The 21,032-nt window shown below is 40.8% G+C and overlaps 1 protein-coding gene and 1 long non-coding RNA gene across 4 annotated transcripts in view; one reads left to right on the forward strand and one right to left on the reverse strand.

Annotated features, from left to right (window-relative positions):
- Window positions 1–21,032, reverse strand: part of LOC127142488 (uncharacterized) — a 293,661-nt gene that overhangs the window by 82,340 nt on the left and 190,289 nt on the right. The gene's annotated exons all lie outside the window — the stretch shown is intronic.
- The window catches only part of mast1a (microtubule associated serine/threonine kinase 1a), a 64,993-nt gene that overhangs the window by 1,454 nt on the left and 42,507 nt on the right, over window positions 1–21,032 (forward strand). Inside the window, exon 2 of one of the 2 annotated variants that reach the window (XM_018665139.2) lies at window positions 8,402–8,433. In XM_018665139.2, coding sequence (XP_018520655.1) covers window positions 8,402–8,433 — 32 coding nt within the window. Of the gene's footprint in view, window positions 1–8,401; window positions 8,434–12,977; window positions 13,530–21,032 lie in introns of those variants that run through there. The other variant, XM_018665142.2, reaches the window with a different exon arrangement.

Below are 21,032 nucleotides of genomic sequence, written 5' to 3' on the forward strand. Positions count from 1 at the left end.
AGTATAACCCACAATAGCCTAATACACCTATTAAATGTGTATTAAAGAGAACACAACAGGAAGTGTAGCAAAATGTCTGATGAGATGATTCAACCCTAGTTTCGGCAACACAAAGCCTTCTATATGACATGTTGCCTGAAGGAAAGAACCACCAATAAGTTCGGTAGTAAGTGCAGCAGGTGACCAACCTGTGTTTTGACAGTTTCACATTCACAATATTCTGTGTTCAAGTCTATAATAACCAGTTGTATGTTGAGTGAAGACTATTTAATGGAGACTGAGTCGGTGGAGTAGATTATTCCATCGCATTTGCATGATGTAGGCTAGTCACTTAGCCCATATCTTGTACATTATGACAGCCACGGGAAGGCACTGGTAAAAGCTTCCTCCGATGCTTTTCGTCTGTGTGGTGGGCGCGTGCGTGAAATTAATCAAGGGAAGCAGGCGAAGCTCACTATGCAGAGCCATTGTCTGCCAGTGCCTCTCTGCTTCCTTGTGAATTAATTTACAATAAAAGTACTTTTGCTGCACGTTGTGCCAAGATATTCAGCCCTGGATGATTCTGCTCATCATTTATAAAATGTAGACAAGCGAAGCTGGAAGATTTCCTGTACAAGTGTGGTTCAGCTTCCAGTCCTACAGGTGCAGTGTACGTCTACTGTGTGGTCCGGTGGATTAAAGCAGACACCAAATTAAAGATGTTGAGATAAATGCTTGTCTTTGATAGAGTTTGACTAGATTCTAAAGAATACAAGCTGCTGATCAGCCATCTCCACCATCGGCTCTACCTTTGTTGAACTGTACTTTCCCACTCTTCTGTATGTCAGTGACATTTAAACTGTGGCTTTTGATATCTGCTGTCACTTCACAGCTGTTAAAAGTGCAGAGAGAGATACAGTAGTTTCCCCAGTCAGTAATATGATATTTGTAGGTGTGTGTAGACTTGTATTTGTGAGTCATTCACAGGTGTTTCATTATTATGTGCCAGAGTATAACAACAATTCACAGTTATTTTAAAAATATAAATTAGTTTGCTGGTTATTTGCTGTGTGAATTGTTTCATCTGCAAAATGCCAGAAAGTAGTGAAAACTGTGTAACTGCACCTAAAACTTATTTTGACTATTAATGAATATGTTAACGATGTTTTAGTTTGATTAATTAGTTGTTACACTATGAAAATTAATGGAGTATACCCATCATAAGCTCAGAGGGTGGCACTTTTGATGTCTTATTTTGTCCAACCAATAGATATTTAATTTAAAGGAATAAAGAAAGGCAGCAAATCTTCACATTTTAGAAGGTGGAACCAGGGAAAGGGGGCAGTAGACAGTTGGACTTAAAGCATAAAGGTTGAACAGTAATGCACACTGTACAGAAAGAGACACAGTAAGACATACACCCACACTTCCGCAAGACAGACTTTGTATCCAACTAAAATCAGGAACACAAAGACACACATCAAAAGACACATGCATTTACAAGGAGAACACACTGGTGAGTCAAACCACACTTTTGATATTAGTCAGATGCTGAGTGCATGTTAGTGTGGTGTGTTTCCATCCTTTCAGTTGACTGTACTGTGGCTACACCAAGCATCTGTGTGTGTGTGTGTGTGTGTGTGTGTGTGTGTGTGTGTTTGTGCACAACATTCATGCCTATATGTACATATCAAATAAAGCCCCCCCCCCAACTCCACATTTCCATTGAAGTGGTCGATATCCATATCTCAGACAGAGGAGGTCTAAATGCTGAGGATGTGGCGCAGTTGTCAGGCCCATTAACAGGACTAATGGTGGCCTAACAGCCCTGTGTGCCCTCAGGGAGGAAGACCAACCACCAGCAGCAGGACGGGCTGAAAGGGCTTGAGGGCAGGAGGAGGGGAGGAGGAGGAGGAGGGGGTCAGCATAGACTAGAGGCAGGCAGCAGCTGTGGGCTAGAGTAGACCCCATTTAAGTGGCTATTACAATATCTGGATCCCTTTACTGCCTGGATCTACTTTCACACCAGAGGGACAGAGGGGGGAGCGAGGGAGGGGAAATGATTGTGTGCGTGTATGTGTGTGTACATGTATGTTTGTGTTTCCTGTTTGTTGTTCATCTATGAGGGTGGAAACTGACCATCATTAGGGCTACAATTACAGTGAGCTGAGCTTCATTCAAATGTTTCAGTCTTGCTGCCAGTAAACCTTTTGCACTGAAGCCACTGGCGAAAACACAGGTGTAAATAATAAATTGATGATGGCTGAATTCCATTCAGCTTCCACAGTCTCAGGATCCTGGTATTGTGCATGTTGGCTCACTGTCACACTGTCATAGCTCACTGGGACACTTGAATAGTTAGCAGCTAGCTTATAGGTGCATGACTAGCACCTACTTGACTGGACTGTGTTGTATTAGCTTATATAAACATATCAGACTAATCATGAGGCCTTCACATGTTGGATATTGATTTCACTATCATAGTCTTTAGTGTCCTGCTTGGACCATTCTTCTGCCATCTTTCAGTCCAGGGTCATTGAGCGTTTTTCTTTGTCTCCATCTCTTTTTTTTCTCTTCAGTAACCATGTCTCATACCCACCACAGAGTTCTGTCTATCATCTCTTTCTTTCATCCGCTGTCCTGTCCGTTTCTACCCATTTCTAAATGAATTGTTTTTCAGGGCATCTTATGCCTTTACTGGACATTGTTAATGGCTGTTTGGCTTGGCCACTTTTGTCCAAGGCAACTTTTCAGTTTTGGGGCTCAGTGCCTAAGGACACCATGACACCTTATTCTCTGTCTTTTCTAGCTTCTTCTATTTTTTGAATTATATATTACATTACATTTACTCGTTCGGCAGACACTTTTATCCAAAGTGACTTAAAGCTTCAGTGCATGTTTTGCCATTTTTGACTTTACTTAACAGGTGACAGTAAAGACAGATATTAAATGTGGGGACAGTGAGAGGGGGTATGACAACAAAAGACTCCTGGTTTCAGGTTTTGACATTACTAATGTCACATACACTGTTTACATGCTCTTATTTTTTTAATTGCATGCCTTTATTTAGATTAATCACGACATTTTTGACTTTGCAAGCGACCCTCCTTATGTTTTTATGAAATACAGGTTAAATCAAAATAAGATCAGCTTGAATATTGATTAACACTGAGACCTGTTTCACCATTCAGTTCACTTTGTTTGGCTGTAACTGTATTTTCCACTGTGGGAGAGTGCGTGTCATTGATATCATGAAGATCATCGTGCCGCCCTGAGCAGTTGTAGGTGTGTGAGGCCGTACTTACACTTAACCCATATGCTCATACACTCACACACACACACACACACATACACAAACAAACACAAGTCATACTGCGTGGCTCATCCCTCACTGTTGTAGGAGTATGGACCATGCCACACACACACACACACAAGCATAATTTGTCCAATATTTTGTTCTGGGCAGCGTGCCCATTTCCAATATGCTAAACACAAGGGATAAGAGTGTGATCACTGCAGAAGATCCAGCTCTCTTTGCCAAGTCCTGTCACTCACTGCCATGCCCACTGCTTTGTTCTGCCTCATCACGTCCTTGTGATGTCAGTATTATTCAGAAAGGGTAGGTTTTGTACTGAGAGAGCAAAGTGCACATCAAAGCAACAGATCTGGGCCAGAATCTATTTGGGAATAGCTTCAGATATTTGAACTACTTCAGCTGCCGGACGCCTGTAAAGCACTAAAGCTTGAGCCCAACTTACTCCCCACAACAGACAGAAATGGACGAGATAAGAGCATTTATTAAAGTTTCTAACTGGATCCAGTGTAGCAAGAAAAGTAATTAAGGTTAAGAGTGAGCGACATTACATGATTTTAGACCGTCAGTGTAATGACCAGTGAATTCAAAGCTTTTTAGTAAAACGTGAAGGCTGGTAGACTATTAAACTGAAGAATACACTGCCTGACATTTGCCTTGCAATCTGCTGTCAGTTTTGGCAGGAGAAACAGAACAGAAGCCTCATGACTCTGCCCAGAGCAGCAGCATATTAACATTTTTCTTTTCTTTGGTTTCCAGTTGGACTTCGCTTTGTCCTTGGGTAAATATAAACCAAAAAAAAAGAAAAGAAAAGAAAAAAGAAAAACTATGCGACGCCCCTTCTTCACTTCTCAGGCAGAGAAGGTTGTCTAATATTTTAATCTATTTTGAACGCCCCTGTCGCAACTAAGCGCAGCGAGTAAGGAGAATGTGAATCATTTGCAGTCACTTGCAGCATGGAGGTTGTGCATAATGGATTAACTGTGCCAAGGAGGTGTTTGTTTGTATGTGCAGACATCTGTGAGTCTGTCTACAGCCACACAGTATGTCTGCAAAACCACTCAATTAATATTATTTTGAGATGCTTTTTGCTTTGAGCATTTATCCATAGTGCACCCAGGGCACATCCGAACATTTTCTTACTTTGGATTTTTTTTTGTTAAAACTGTTTAACTTGGAGATCGATTAGCATTCAGCTGTGACGTAGCCTTAGTAACACTGCAGGCATGGAGGACTGGTGGGTGGGCTGGTGGTTGGCTGTGTGTGTGGGTGTGTGTGTGTGTGTGTGTGTGTGGTGGATGGGTGGGTGCTCTTGGGGTAGGTAGGTGGTTGGGGCATAATCCCACCTTTCTGATATTTCCACCTATTTTCCCACAGGCAGATTCTGATGCAGTGTGTTGTTAGATGTTTCTGTGTGTGCTTGAAGTGAGAGGACACAATAGGACATGTTTTGGCATTGGTATGTATAATCGTGAAGATAAGAAATGGAGATATACTCAGTGATTACTCTTAGATTTAATAAGATTTTTCTAAAATGGCCAGCACTGGAATTTGCTTAAATTTAAATTAAGTTGAAATAATTAGATAAAATAGAAATGTAAATTTGATTTTAGATTAAACATAGATGTGAATACACAATTTATTTTAGAATTTGTAGTGGATATGTAAGAGCTGTACACTGAAGTATAATCAACCAAAGATGAAGCTGATCAATCTGAATGACATGACTGAAGACAATTGCACTAAATGAATTGAAACAGGAGGTGAAATAAATGGCTACAATGTCTTCTAGAGCTGCAGCTAATGATTGCTTTAATTATTGATGTATCTATCCATTTTTTTTTCCAAGTAGTTCATTAATTGATCAGTCCAAATGTCAAAAATAAAGAAAATTGTCCATCATGAGTGTCTTAAAGCCACCTTCAAGTTGCTAAAAATCAGTTTGAAAAATAAGATACATAATTTACACCTGCATATTCTCATTTTTGAGAAGTAGGAACTTGGCTTCAGTAGTTGATAAACAAAACATCAATTTGCTTGATGAGAGATGCGCTCACAGATTTACTGCCAGATTGCACTTTTTATTGATAAATGGAAGTCCAAAAATTGGCCTTTAAAAATCTCTTGAGAGATGGGAGTCAGACTTAAGGTCAGTCTTGAGTCTCAAGAAACACTATTTCACACTGCAGTGGCTGCATTAATCCAAACCTAAATCATCACAGATGTGTTGCAGGTGTGGGATTGAGGAAGACTTGTTTTTCTACAATGACAGGACCCAGATATTTTATATATAGGGAATTTTGCCAATATCTGAGCATATGTAAAGGATTCTCCAGAAAACTGACAAAAGCGTACAACAGTGATTTAAAGGGCCAGTTCCCCTCAAGCAAGATGTTAATCTGAAACAAACAGATGTTTCATCCTTCAAAAGATCACACTTGATCTTAGAAAGCAATATAACACTTTCTTAGAGATACGACAGCCTTATTTGCATTAAATTGACGAGTTTTCGGTGTCAGTGGATGACATGTTTTGAAAATGTAATCACTGCACTCTGTTCTACCGAGCAACTCTACAACTCTTCTCTGCCTATACATGAAGGTCTACGTTTACAATTCAAGTCTCAAATATATTTCATGGTCCGTGTCAGTGTATGTGAACTTTCACAGGTTGTCATGGATATTGTTCTACAAAAAAATGCTGGAGTGACTGGTAACATGGCAACAACACGTTAAAGTAGCCGTCTATTGGACACAGACTGTGAGAGGGAGCAGGTGTTGGGTTTTTATCCATTAGCCACCTCTGGCCTGGCTCTGTCTGAGAAGTGCCTATCAGGACCTTTAAGCTCACTAGTGAACACATCATATGTCCCTCTCTTAATCTGTGCACAAACAGCAATGTAAAAATGATTTTAAAAAGTTTAAATGTTCTGTGAGGTCAAAAAGCAATTTTCCCGAAATGTGGAACTGTTCCTTTCTTTGTTGTATTAAGTCCTCAAGAATGATAATCACAACGATCATTTCAGCGTACAGCCGGCTCTGACTTATTACAGTGTGTCTTTGCAGCATAGTATGGTTTAACAGCTCCCCTGGCTCCCTATAGTTTTATATTAAATATTAATGCCTCGCAGTGCTGGAAAGTAAATCGAGTGAGTTTTGGTAGCAAGTTTGTTTTGAGATTGTTTGGAGACGAGAGCTCCAGCTGTCAAGTCATGTTTCATCAGCTCGGCCTTGTTTGGGTTTTGTAATGCCTGTTTACTTATACAAAGACAGAGAGAGAGAAAGAGAGAGAGAGAACACTCATCTAACAGGATGAAATTCTTCTCTGGAAAACCAGCTACAATCTCTTATTTTTCCCCCTTTTCTTTCTCTCATGTTTGTGTTGGATTTCAACCTCTAACCCCGGCGTGGTTAGTCACTTCGATTCCTTTCATTTCACTGTGTCATTTAGCCTCCCCTGAGTGAAACAAAACAAATGATAATATCTTTTTAGAGGAGCCACTGGACTGTAGAAAATGGCGTAATAAGCAGGGCAGGACAGGCTGACAATAGAAATTGATGGTAACCTGATCTTACCTAGGCCAAGTGTTAAATGGAATCAAATTGGGAATAGATGGGCAACAAGCACCACACAGATCTATCCCAGTAGTTCCTAATCACATCACGTCCTTGCTGTTGTCGTTCCAGTGTCATAAATATAGCAGCAACATTTTTAAATTGACTTTGGCTCCATTCAACCTGCTGGATCCTGAAGCTCTGAAGTCTCTGAGCACTTAGGAGGGATCAGTTTACAAACTGCTCTCCACTTACCCTGAACAACAAGGCAGAAATCACAAAACTGGTGCAACTTTTTATGCCTGTGTGGGATGCAAGTGTGATATGCTAATGATAATGCTAATAATGTTGCTATGGTGTGAGTTTTCTGCTATAAGATACATGATCCTTAGTGCAGTTTAATCAATGATGAGGAGGTGAACTGGTGCCTCGCATAATACTATTTGAAAATGCCACTTTACCTTAATTAGTTTGCTGTTCAGCACGGCCATATGTGGTCCAGCATAATTTGGGGTCCTTTGCTTATAACTCTGTGAAGGTTTAATGGGCTAACATTAAGTATTTAGGAAGCAAGGATTTAAAAAAAATGGAATATGAAGAGTTTAAGCCAAGAGTGGAGGCACCCAGTGTGTCTGGAGATGAATCAGTGTGATCCATCAAAAGGAAAGAAGGAGTAAAAACTTCCATTGCATAAAACTGTGTTTATTTTTTTGGTGTGTGAAACACTGGATACCTTCACCTCTTCAGGTTTGCAAAAATCCTTCAAATAAAAGGATACGTGAAGCAAAACTCACTCTCACGTTCACACTAAGACCACAGTCTGTGACAAAGGGAGCACAAGTACATCTTGCTTCACATTGAAGCACCATAACGTTGTTGTTGAAGAAAAGTAAATTCATAGTTCGTTGTTCCAGTATTTATGGTGGTCCGTCGTACTCTGGGTCCCAAATATACTGGATATGTGAAGTTCAGTTACTCTTGCATTAAGCATCCAAAAAATAATATGTTGCCTTTTAATAAATTTCTTGTGTAATAATGCAAGAAATCCATTTATGCCGCAAACAAACAAACATGAGGAGTCAGTCAAGGGTCTGACCTTGAATGAATTTGATTTATACACAGCCTGTCTATACAATGAGAAATAACAACCTGCTTAAGCCATAAAAACAACAACAGTGACATTTATGAGGCGATACAAATATAAAACTCATTCCAAATTAAATAGATAACGAGACAAAGAGTTATAAAAAATGTTCATGTAAATTCCCAGTTTTTCATTAAGAAACCTATCAGACATTAGCAGCAGTAATTACTTCAGTAAAATCAGTTGAATCTGTTTCTGAACCACTGCTGTTTACAGAGTTTATACTGAGCCATTACAAGAATTGTTATGCTAATTTATATTTCATCACCACACTTGCAGTACATAATAATCTTTTCCACAGGAGCTCTGCAGTAACAGATTGCAGTATGTGTGAAACTCATCTAACCTGTCTAACGTTTCGTCTGCTCTCCCTTCTTTTCTTTTTCTCTCTTGCTTTCTCTTTCTCACCAGAAGGATCTACCTCTGCCCCGAAAAAGTAGCAGGTAAGTTCACATTTACGCACATTTCCCCTCTATATGTGTGTGATATTAAGTTAATTGTATTGTCTTAATCTCAGAGTTTGTACTACTCATGGAATCTTGTGGGAATCAGAGAGTTGTTTTCCTGGCAGGAAAGGTCAGAAAATTATCCGGACCATATCAGAGGAACATAATCCAATTCATTTTTCAACCTGTATCATATTTCCACAATACAGAACCGAGCTGTTTTCTGAGCTTGACGACGTACACAGACAAGGAAAGAATAACATTTTTCAGACCTGGCATATTTCCATCTTTGTTATTGGAAGTCACGGTCAAGCGATGGTATTGTGCAGTGGGAGTCTTGTCTTCAGACTGCAGCATGTTCCAGCTTTGCGTGAGACTTTTCGCTCTCGGGGCGTCTCAGTCGGCCCAATCTGTCGCATCAGTCGGCCGTGCAATGAAAGTTCAGCAGCAGGAGAGCCACGCTGTGACCTCAATGCCCTGCCCGGCTCTGGGAAGGTGGGGGAGGTTGAGAAAGGAGAATAGAGCAGTATGTGATGTGTAACATAGAAGTTAAGCCATCAAATGTTCAGTGCAGATACTGAATGATATGTTGGCATGGCATTTTACGCTTTACTAAGGCACCAGACAGTACAGACAGACGTGAGCACTGAGCCAGTTGGACACCTCAACATGTAGTTAATGAATCTTTGAACATGAATACAGAAGGATTTTCTTCTGTCTCTGACATTTAAGCATCATTGGAGTTTTGCTCATGTCATGCACTGATCTTTCAGTTTCATTTCAGTTTGAAGACTAAAGGTGGTGAAGATTTAGTTTTGGGTTTGGTTTTGTCTGTCTGTTAACTTACAGACTACAGACCATAGAGATCTCCTTCTAGGAGTCATAATTCAAATCTGAACACACGGACATGATACAAATATTTTTTACAGAGAAATAATTATACTTCGCTAAGACACTATCTCTGCTGTCTGTCACAAATAAAAATCCCTAAACCTGCTCCTTATAAGTCCAGAACTTGCCTGAGAATTGTTACGTTTCTGAGTTTTCCTCAGTGTCACAGTAATCCAGTGATAGTTGTCCATACATCCATGGGTACATTGTAAACAGGAACTGCTAATAGCTAATTTGGCATTCTTTTAAAATACTGTGAACAAATGCAGGCTAAGAAAACTGGGGCTTCAGTCATAGCCCAGAGCAAACAGCCAGCCAGGGCACTGTTTTAAAACCAGTGGTGCAGATAACATAAACCTGACATTATGTAATTATAATCTACTGTTTAAAAGTGTTATTTGGTAAAGGAAATCATGGAAATCAAAAGCAGCGAGTGTGAGGAAGACACCCTCTCATTCCTCATCTCACCGTCTAATGGCACTCTTGAACAAAATGATTAATGGAAATTCTGTCAAAATGTCAATGTTAAAGCCAGACATTAACATTCAGAGGCAGCTTCACAAAGCTTCTCAGAGACAAAGACAGAGATACAGTTGGCTTCTCCACAGAGATAGATTACATTTAGTGACTGAATTAGAAGCCTCTGGAGTCATTTTCTGTGCCATTTAGAACTGAGTGGGACTGAATGATCCTGAGAGATTTGACAAAACTGAGTAAAATATCTTAATTTGTGGAGCATGCACGTGAAAGCACTCGCACTTAACAATTATGGGAGGCAAAATGTGAAATATGAGTAAAAACTGGTGTTATGTTTTGATGCAGTGTATGAGTCTCTGTCCATGGTGCTGAAACACACTTTACAACTCAATCTTTTCCCTGAACTCTGTGTTTCTGTATCAGTCTCTTACTCATGCCCCTTTCTCTCCTTTTCTCTGTATCCACCATGAAATATGATTGAGCAACACAGAATGATTTTGAGAGAAAGAGGTGACTTAAGCTTGAAACATTTGTCTCTGGCAGAATTCTTCTTTGCCGTTCACTTCCTGACAAACAATATCCCCTCTTTGCCGAAATGAATGGCACACTTCCTCATCCACTCTTAAAGTTGGATTTGGAAAGTGGTAACCAGCTGCTCCTGCTGCTGCACTTCACAAAATCAGGTAGAATTTGGGGAAAAAGTGTCTTATGTCAGCTCAAAATGCTGTCTGAAAATGCCTTTGAGCATGGAGGGGTGAGGGGTGTAATTTTCCACAAAACACTTACACTTCACCGTCAGCATTTTGAATGTTGAAATCCTTGAAATTTCTCTGAAATTGCTGTAGTCCAGACCTGTACTTTTTTTCTTATTTTACTTTGGCTTGCCCACTTCTATTCCGTGTGAGCAGAATATAAATCATGTAACTCTCGCTGTCTCTTTATCATATAAACTGTTCTTGTTGCACTGAGGGTGGTGGCAGATCAGGGTGTTGTAAATATGAAGCATGGCTTTAATTCCCTGTGTATAGCAGAAGTTGTATTTAACTTTATTTTTTTGTATTCGTGCGTGTAGCTGTCTGCTCAGTATTCTGAATGCGTCGTACTCTGGGCAGAGGTACTGTCTAGCAACAACTAGCTTATACATGCCTGGGGTAATTAATGTGCATGTGTGGCTACCATACCCATGTGTAATTACATTTTACTGCCTTACTCTGTTTGGCCACTCGCCTTTGAGTGTGTGCTCCCGTATGCAGCGTGCATGTGTGTCCCTGACTGCTGTCATCGGGTGTGTTTTGCCCGTGACCTCTGACCCGTGTGGCGGGGTGGCAGATGTCACAGCATGACGTGAAGGAGACACTAGAGCTGGAGGCTCAGGGCCAACTCTCTCTGCGCCCCCACCCCACCTCCTTGCCTGGTGCTGCTGTTTTTCTACACACGTCCTTCTGTGGGTGGAGCTGGAGTCTGGATGAAATTAAAGTGACAACCAGTTTACCAAATGCCAAAACTCTGAGAGGTTAAATATTCTTCTGTAAAAGACGGACATAGAAAAAAAACAACTCCCACATTACAGACAAAAATGAACACCATGCCCCCTATATCATATCATGCTACCCATCCCAGTCTGTGACCCCCCCCTACTGTGTTTCAGTGATATCACCACCCTCCTCCTCCCTTCCCCGTCCTCCCCTCCCCCTGTCTCTTCTCTCCCATGTATATTTTATCCATCCAGACTCCCACATTAGAGACGGCATCCATTATTGAATTACTCCCCTCAGCACTACTGTGCAACTGTCACCCCACGTCAGCTTTAACATTTGGTGGATTTGTTTCAAAGGGAAGGAGGGAGGGTGTACACATATGCACACACACACACACACACACACACACACACACAGAAATGACATCTCTCTTGGCTGGGCATTGCAGAGCAGCTCCTGCAATATCTAGGACAATAGACGATGCCAGAGTTCATCCAGTATGGCATTTCACATAGATAAAATGCAACTGTGTCTTTGCATTTTAAAGGAAAAGGCTGATGTAATTCTATACTTTTCTTAAATCCTATGAAAACCCCAAAAACCAACAGTGCGTTAGTCCGTCTCTCAGTACTTTCTTCTTCTCTACCCTGGCTGTTGCACTCAGCTCCCACTGAAGATGTATGTAAATCTTTTAAAACTTGCCACTCATGTTTCTTTTCTTTTTTGTTAGACAAAGACAGTCAGTGAAATCCTAAAACAGATGGGCTCTGCAGGTTTTAAGCAAATGTTACTCAAACATGAGCAATTGTTGTATTTGTTTGGGACTATTTTCAGCTGCGTATTAACACAGATTTGGTGATTATTTACAGTAAACTATGGCCGTGCTATGAAGGAACACTCTAACCAATCCTAGGTGTGGCTCACTGATGAAGTCTGGTGATATTCTATTATTTTTCTGTCACCAAATCCCATGAAAAGACCAAAACAAAAAAAAAAAATAACTGATCATATTAACAAGTACTGACTCTGTGCCCAAAGCCTGATATGGCATATTCCTCTGTGCCATAGAACTCCATTGTTGTCCAAGAACAATTAAAAGCACGTCAGTGAGCCTCACTGTTGCATTGGGTGACATGTTCGTTCATTATGATGAACATGAGCACTTTAGTTTTTTTCTTTCTTTTTTTTTTTTAGTGCAACAAATATGTATTAATCCACAGCTGAAATCATTTTTCTTTCCAGGCTTTGGCTACACAGACAGTACTTGTTAGTGGCATCAGTTCTTTGCTGGTTTTGGTCTTTGTTTCACCATGATTTGTTGACCCTAAGAAAAATATAGAATATAAACCAGCATTATCTTTTAATGACCTGTGTTTTAATAACGTCAGTGCCAGGATAATCACACTCATGAGCAAGATGTAACACACACACACACACACACACACACACACACAAAACACCAGCTCTGCATGTGAAACCAGCTTCTGCATCTCTCTCTCTCTCTCTCTCTCTCTCTCTCTCTCTCTCTCTCTCTCTCTCTCTCTCTCCCTCCCTCTGTCTTGTCATTCACATTAGTCTTCAGTTCACTGCTTCACCATCTCTCCACCTCTGATTGGCTTTCACTCTGTCTCACTTGCTTTTCTCCCACATGCTGTTTCTTTCTCACATTCATACTGTATATACTTGCACTGACTCCTTTTTTTCTGTTTCTTGTTCTCCACCCCCCCCACCCCCCTGCACTGTCGCTCTGCACTTCCTGGCTTGGCACGATACCCTTGAGAGCAGCCCCACAATCCTCTCTCCTTCTGAGAGGGATGCTCGGCAGCCTGTTCCCTCTCTCTGTCTCTTCTTCCTCTTCCCTCCTCCCTGTCTCTGTCTCTCTCTCTCTCTCTTTAATTCTCCGCCTGTGACACAGCTGACATTTTTCAAATCTTTCTCTCCTCTCTTGCACACACTCCTGCACGCATACTCACGTGTACAGAGTCACGGCAAGAGACATCGGAGAGAGAGAGACAGAGAGAGAGAGAAAGAGAGAGTGAGTGTGTGTGTGTGTGTGTGTGTTTAACTGGCCAGAGGAGGCTGACATGCCGGCGTGGAGCGTAATCGCTGCCTCTTGACTGCCTCTGTGTGTTGTGTGTGTGTGTGTGTTTTTATTTCCCTGTGTGTTTGCGTGAAGGCTCAGCTGCTCTCATGTTCACCTGCCAGCAAAGCCTTTGCTGCTAGCAACATGTTTCGACGCACAAAAAGGTAAACGGCAACAATCTGTCTCCGTGCTGTCTTTGTGACCGGTGTGCTGCCCTGCTGTTGTTAGTATGTGTTGATTCATCGGAGGAGGTTGTTGTGTTTTTTCCATGATGTTTCCGTTGTCCCTGCCAGCTATCATGCTGTCTCACAGTTGTCTCCGTGTCTCCATTTAGCTCCAGCAATATGGTGTGTGTGTGTTTGTGTATGTGTACCTGACATCTTTGAACGGATATGTGTATATGTAATGTGTTTCTGTGCATATATGTTTTCACATCTGATGAATATATGCCTGAAGGGTTTTTAAAGTACATCAAGGTTTGATTGTTTATTTGCTTATGCATATTTGTCTATACTATGTGTGTGTGTGTGTGTTCCACTAAACCATACTGCAGCTACAACTAATTAGATGTGAATTTATTTCTATTCTCATTAAGCTTCATTGTAGTGGTGCACATGTGCACCAGGATTTAGCCCGCTACAGATTATGGCTTGTGAGCTGGTGATGTCTCTCTGTGTCTCACACACACATGTGCATGAGCACATGCACAGGCACACTAAGAAGGTATGTGTGTGCTTGGCCAGTAGCCTGTGTGTCAGAGATAGCATTATGAAGTGAAGGCATTATTGTCAGTGTCCGGGGAGTGCTTGTGTAGCGGAGAGCCGACAGCGGGCAGTGCTGAAGTGCTGTCTGCTTGGCACAAGTCCTTGCTTGTTTTCTCCCTTCCTCTTCACCTCTATTCCTCTTTTTAACCCTCTCTCTTGCTTTTCTTTTCTGTCCCTAACGTCACCCACGTGTCCTCAATATTTCCCTCGACTCGCTCACATTTTCCTTGTCTGTTTCCTTCAATTCGTTACCTGTGACTCTACTCTGTTTCTCATCCTTTCCATCGCTTTAGTCCCTCCTGTGGTGCTTCATTTTAGCTGTCTTCATCCTATCTGATCTCAGGGGGGGATTAGCTGAGTCCTCACCATTGCTCCCCACTGTGCAGGGAATGAACAGCAGGATATTCTGTATATGAACAAGAATAAAACCTCCCCCACTCGCTCTGTCGGCCACCATGCAGAGTGTAATGTAGGTGTTTATGACGGCGAACATGTATGTGCTGAGGATGTTTGTATAGGTGTGTGTTTGCTTATGAGGCTGTACCTGTGTGTTTGTTGTTTCCTTGTAAGAGCTTAGCATGTTTACAGTCTGGATGTTTGTTTGTGTGACACAGCATTGTTTTCTTTCCCTGTGTCTGTTTCATTTGTGGTAATTTGCCAGTTTTTGATTGTATCAGCAGTGTGACATATTATACACTGCTTGTGTAGAGGTTATTACTATGTTACTACTAAAATAATTTGTTTTTTTAGTCAGAAAATAGTTAAAAAAAAAACATGTTTGTATTTCTCAAATTGAGGTATTAAACAAGACTAAGAGGCTAAAGCTATGCTAGCAGCTCTGTGAGGCTGTACTGAGGCACAGTATTGCTCTGAGATGAATGCTAATTTAAGCAGGTATAACTTTTACCTTGTTCACCTTCTTAGGTTAGCATGTGAGCATGTCAGTATTGTAGTTTTCTGAATTTGGTCATAAACCAAAATATTAGAAAAATTGAAATTTTGTAAAAGTCAGGGGATCACCAGTGTTAGTAGGAGTCATCTTCACCCTAAATGGTGAACCATGTGAGAGCCATGCTTCTAGTATGGCTAAAAAGTATTTGTTGGTACTAGTGTTGAAACTAAAGTATCATTATCAGCAGTGGTATCAAAAAATCTAACAATATCTAGCCCTGATTCTGAGTTATAAATATCATCAGATCATTTACGCTTGCTTTATCTTACTTTCTGCCTCTTTCTCTCTTTGTTGCTCTCTGTTGTGTGTGCCTGCATTTTGGATTTGTACATGTGTGTTTCATTGGACTGGCGGTGGCAATTAAGAGAGAGAGTGCTTTGTGCCCACTCCCAAACAGACTGAGCTAAAGGAAGACAGCAAAAATGAGTAAGAGAGAGAACATGAGGCACGAGACAGAAAGCAGCAGAGCTACAGGAAGAAGAGAGTCGGGTGGGATGAAAGGCAGAGCCTGAGGAAGTGTCTCAGCCTACATTTAAGAGTAGCCCACCGGGGTTAACTGAGCCCATGACGATACACTCTCAGTCTATTCGTCTTCTTCCTTCCTTCCCTCTTACTTGCTGTCTCGACTTGGAGGTAAACTCTGCTGGGTTTGTTGTTTTGGCTTTTCAGATCATGGAGGGAAGACAGAGAAACAGGAGGAGCATTAAGGGACTAAAGCTGGATGACAAACAAGTGAAGGAGGTCTTAATAGTTTCCTTGCCAAGAACATGATGGTGCATGTTTATCTCACTCAAGCACATAGCACATACAGTGTTATCCCACTCATACATATAATTACAGTCTTGTATGATGCACAGCACCAGTGATCCCACTCACACACAGTACACAGTCATTAGGGCTATCATAAAAACGTTTTTTTTTTTTTAAATTTAATTTATTCAGCCTATATTATGGTTTTCCTTGACTGATGTTTGTATCCCTACACTGGATATATAATAACTACACAAACACACACTGTCACACCTTGTGACAGTAGTCTCCGTTTATACACATCTGTTGAGTTGCTGTGATCTCTGCGATGGGCAATTCAGAGTATTTTAAGCTTCAGTACAGCATACATTAGGATGATGGATCTGATAGCTCATAAGTAGGTACCACAATTATCTACTTTAGCATCAACAAATGACCCATAGTTACAATGAAGCACATACTCAGTGGTGTTATGGCTTTTAGAGGTTACTAAATGAAGGTGCTTTCTCACATATTTTTTGTCTGCATATTGTTCATACATGAGGCCAAAAACAGAAACATGTATGGATGTTGTAGAGTTGTTTTTTTTTTTAATGAAGGAGCTGTAGAGTGAAGTGTAGTATAGACAACAAAAACTCCTCTTCATGCTCTACTCCTGTTGTTTGTAGCATGACAGCACCATCTGTTACTGGCTGGTATTCAGGCTGGCCTTAACCAAAACACACAGACTGTTTGTGTTTTATCTTTGATGTAAGGATGATATGATAACACAACTTCTCTCATACAGCCATGGGTTGGATTATAACCAGGCTAACATGAGTTGCATGAGAATCTCCTAAAAAAAAACACACTTTTTCCAGATAAATATAAATCTGCTTAATATTTAGGCTGTGCATTTAGATTTATGTAACTAATATTAAGGCAAGCTTTGGAATTATCTACTTTATTTGTAAGGACCACTGCCACGCAGTTAGTGTCGTCCTATATTGCTAATGCGACCATAAAGAATTTATGCTGTAATTGCCTGTGCCTGAATATTAACTTCTAACATGCAGAATAATTGAAAAGGGCAATTAGTGCTGAAGAGGAGCTCTGGGCTCATTCTGCTCCTGCAAATACTTTGAATATTTGAGTGTAAAAGTTCACTCTTGATTTTGGAAATCATAGTCTGACCATGGAAAGAAGAAAATCCTTACTTAATGCCCACTTACTATTTCCTGAGCTTTCAACTGCATCTCAGTCAGTTACTCAGCAGAAGACCATGAGATGCAGTTGAATGATGCTGTTGAGTTGAGTTTTTTTGTTGGCTGAATAGCTGTTGATACTTACATTGAAATGAATGTTGAGGTGAAATCTGCAGCCTGCATTCTTTAGTAAAAGCGGTTCCCACATCAGTGCTAAAGTGCTGAAGTTCTCTTTTTGTCGGTCATGTTTTGTGTTCAGGTTGATTTTTACATTTTTGCACACTGACATCCCTCCAATTCTTGTTGGGATATTTGATTGCAACCACTTTATGTCTTATCTTTGTACATGGATGTGAAAGCTCTGAGTCAAGACAGTTCATATTCTTAGTTTGATTTTACATGTGCAGCTGACTGTATAGACATTATAACTGTTCATATTGTACTGGATAGTAGAGCTGTTAGAGATCGGCCAAATCAAGATATTCAAATAAATCAGCTGCAGCATTGAGAAATAGCAATACAAACATCTCAGTATTTTCTAACATTTTATAAACAAACAAGTAATCAAGAAAGTTATTGGTGGATTTATTGATAATAAAAATAGTTGCTGCAGTTGCAACCCTACTGATGTGTATACTCGTATGTAGTGAAAAATATAGCTCAGCTAATACTTTTTTTTTTTTTGAGGCTGATACAGATATTGATATGCCTGTGATTATTGACATGTATAAGACATATCTGATAATGATGTATCAGCCAATAGTAATTTTCTTTACATAAACACATAATATGAGCAAACAACCTCGGTACCTGTCTCATATGTTTGTGTTTTTCTTTTAATCTTACATTTGTAAAATCAGCTTGTCATTGCTTCTACTGGCTGACATACATGCTGATGCCAGTATATCAGCACTAAGCTAATGTTGGACCGGCTCATTTATCAATCTAACTCCACTGCAGAATTGTGGAAATTATAAAAACAATGTTGTCACTCCACATTTGTTTCTTGATCCATGCTTGTTCTTGCTTGTATAATCATCAGTAGTGCAACACAAATTCTGAGAGTGTTACCTCTGTGCAAAAGTTACTCTAGACCTTTAAATCAAAGTTTTTGCTACCACATAGTGAATGATAATCTACTCACAAAATGTAAAAGCTGGTTCATTCACAGTTGGTTGCTGCTCTTCGAACCTTGTTTAAAACCATTAGTATCGTAACTTGAAGTCTAGTAGTACTACATCAGACGTTATATTAATTTAAGCTTCCTAATGCCATCTCCATTCTAACACTCTGCTAAGAGATGGAAGCTGTCGCCTTGCTTTCATGTGAATCCATATGCATTATCCATAATCAGATTAAATCATTTTTAATGACTATTAGACATGCGGCGAGACTCTCCACTCATGCAAATGAGTGCTGCTCACTGAAGGAAGTGTTTTATTCTTTATGAGGTGATGGCTACGGATCATTTGCTGTGGATAAGGTCACAGTGGAAACAAAGTGAAATGTCATGATTGCGGTGACTCAGAGTGCTCCTCCGGTCTCCATGTACAGTAACTTGGAAGAGCTGAGACAGCAGCAGCCGCCGACAGACAAACACAAGGTGGAGAGACTAATGCAGACAAACAGGAAACCAGCAGATGAGAGACTGATAGTGACACATGCAGAAAGATCCAGATAGGTCTTTGCACTGCCGCAACATCCTGCTGCATCACTCTGCCTGAGGATACACTTTCACACCTTTAGAGGACATCTGACAACACCTTTGACTGGAGAGTGGTGATGTGACTAAAATAGACGTCTGGATGTTTGTTGTGTCCCGTTGTGTTCTATTTTTGTGCTTCGTCCCCATCTGTGGTGTGTGTCAGACCAGTGAATGTTTGGATGCCATGCTATTGAATGCAGTTCACGTTTTTCTATCATCCTTAATCATATCCAGGAAGCGTAGCTAAGCTGTAGCTCATGCTAAGCTTGACTATAAAGCAGCTCTGATTTGTCATTCTGTTACAGCCTTGTATCATCATCATCATCATGTTTGAGTGGTGTAAAGACCAAAACCATATGCCAGGCTTTAATGTGTGACAAAGTAATCTCAACTCAAGGTCCACTCCAGGCTTTCAATCTCATCTCACAGTCTTTATTGATGAATGGACCATGGCTCAGGTGTCCCCTCCTGACCTCAGTGTAGAGCATGAAATCCTTGATACGGGGGAGGATCGTTTCAAAGATAGTCTTTGGCCTTGTGATGACATAAATTCTTTTCTCACATTATCATCTCAAGGTCAGGAATGAACTCCAGCTCTCAAATAGAAAAATATCACAGGTCTTTGTGGAATAATTCAACATTAAGCTCATTCATTTGTTCATTCATTCATTGATACCACTATCATGTTTGTCCTTATGAAACTAGAGTCATCAGATGATTAGCTTAGCTTAGTAACTTGGTGTGGTCTCAGTTGGAGTTTGATCCTCTGTGACTGGGTTTAGACAACAGCTCCAGGCCCCTGACAGACTTCCATGTTATGACTTTATTATTTGTCAGTCAGCCACTTAGTCGGCCCACTATAAAATCAGCTAGCTGGGTGAGCTAGCTAGGCAAAAGTTCAGCCAGAAATTGAGTCTGACTGCGAGCCAGCGTGTCAGTCATCCAACCAATTGGTCAGTAATTTAGGCAGTCAGCTACCTTGTCTGCCAGCCAGCTCTTTATTCGGTCATACAACAAACTTACCAATGCATTGCATAATCAGTTACTGTAGTAGGAGTCACAACAAAACATATTACCTTTCTTATCTATTGAACCAGCACCAAGTCTTATTGTAAAGTGAGAATTGCTCCTTAGTCACAGCATGAATTGCCAAAATCATCACTATTTTTCTAACATGTTGAAATGACTCAGTCAGTATTTCATCTTTTTTTCTGTGACCTCCTTTCTCTGCCTTTCCCTTTTCATCTCCATTCTTTAGCTACTTTTTTTCTCTTGTACAGCTGTGAAGCTATGGTTGTTACTTTTTTTGGTTGGCTTTGTTATCTTTTTTTTCTCCTTGCTTAGCCTCTCTTTCAGGGGGAATAACAGCAAAAGCCTCTATTTATGTCTCACTGTACTACATTGCATAGCAACAAGAAACCCATGTGACTAACCCCTGGAGCAACCCCTAACACCAAGATGGTCCTGTAGCATGATCTCCTACTAGTTTCATGTCATTTGATTTTTCTCCCATCCTCTCCTCTCTTTTTTTGTGTGCATCACTTGTTAGCTCTCTGCTACCTGTCAGCATCACTCAGTCTGCCCCTCAATCTCCATCTAACTGAACTGCCTCATGCTTCATAAATCTGCCCATATGGCTCGATTTGGACACTTTACACAGTTTGGGATCCACATAGATCCCAGTGGTGGATGTTTTGGACACCGGCAGTAAGAACAGTGGATGTTGCGTAATAGGATGCACTAACAGGGACCAGCCTGTTGGAACAGAAAGCTTTTTTAAAGGGGAAGCGTTTTATCCCCCTTCATTTCCATCCCATTTCCCACAGTTGTAAACATGCACTTACCTTTAAGAGGTTGAGAAGGAGAGAGAGGGCGAGAGAGAGAAAGAGAGAGAGAGAGGGAATGTCACCTGACAGGAAGTGAGTCTGGACAGATCGATGGTGTAACCATCAGGAAGGTCTGGTGTCCTGTGAGTCAGCACTTAGAGCAGAAGACGACACTACTGACTGACAGACAACACACACACACACACTCTCTCTCTCTCTCTCACACACACACACACACACGCACACACACACACACACACACATACACACGTACACAGAGTTAATAATCTACTAGGTAAAACACATTAAGCATGCGTAGGCACTCTTTCACACCTGCCACAGGCTCACATGCATGCAAAAGGATGATCAGTAATGGTCCAACAGCACACACACACACACACACAGGGTGAAGGGTGCACATAGTAAAACATCCTCCTGTGATGTGCTATCAAGCCGTCGTTGTCTGGGTCTTCACTCTGAGTGGGC

Source organism: Lates calcarifer, linkage group LG5, assembly GCF_001640805.2.
Source record: "Lates calcarifer isolate ASB-BC8 linkage group LG5, TLL_Latcal_v3, whole genome shotgun sequence".
Taxonomy (NCBI): Eukaryota; Metazoa; Chordata; class Actinopteri; family Centropomidae; genus Lates; species Lates calcarifer.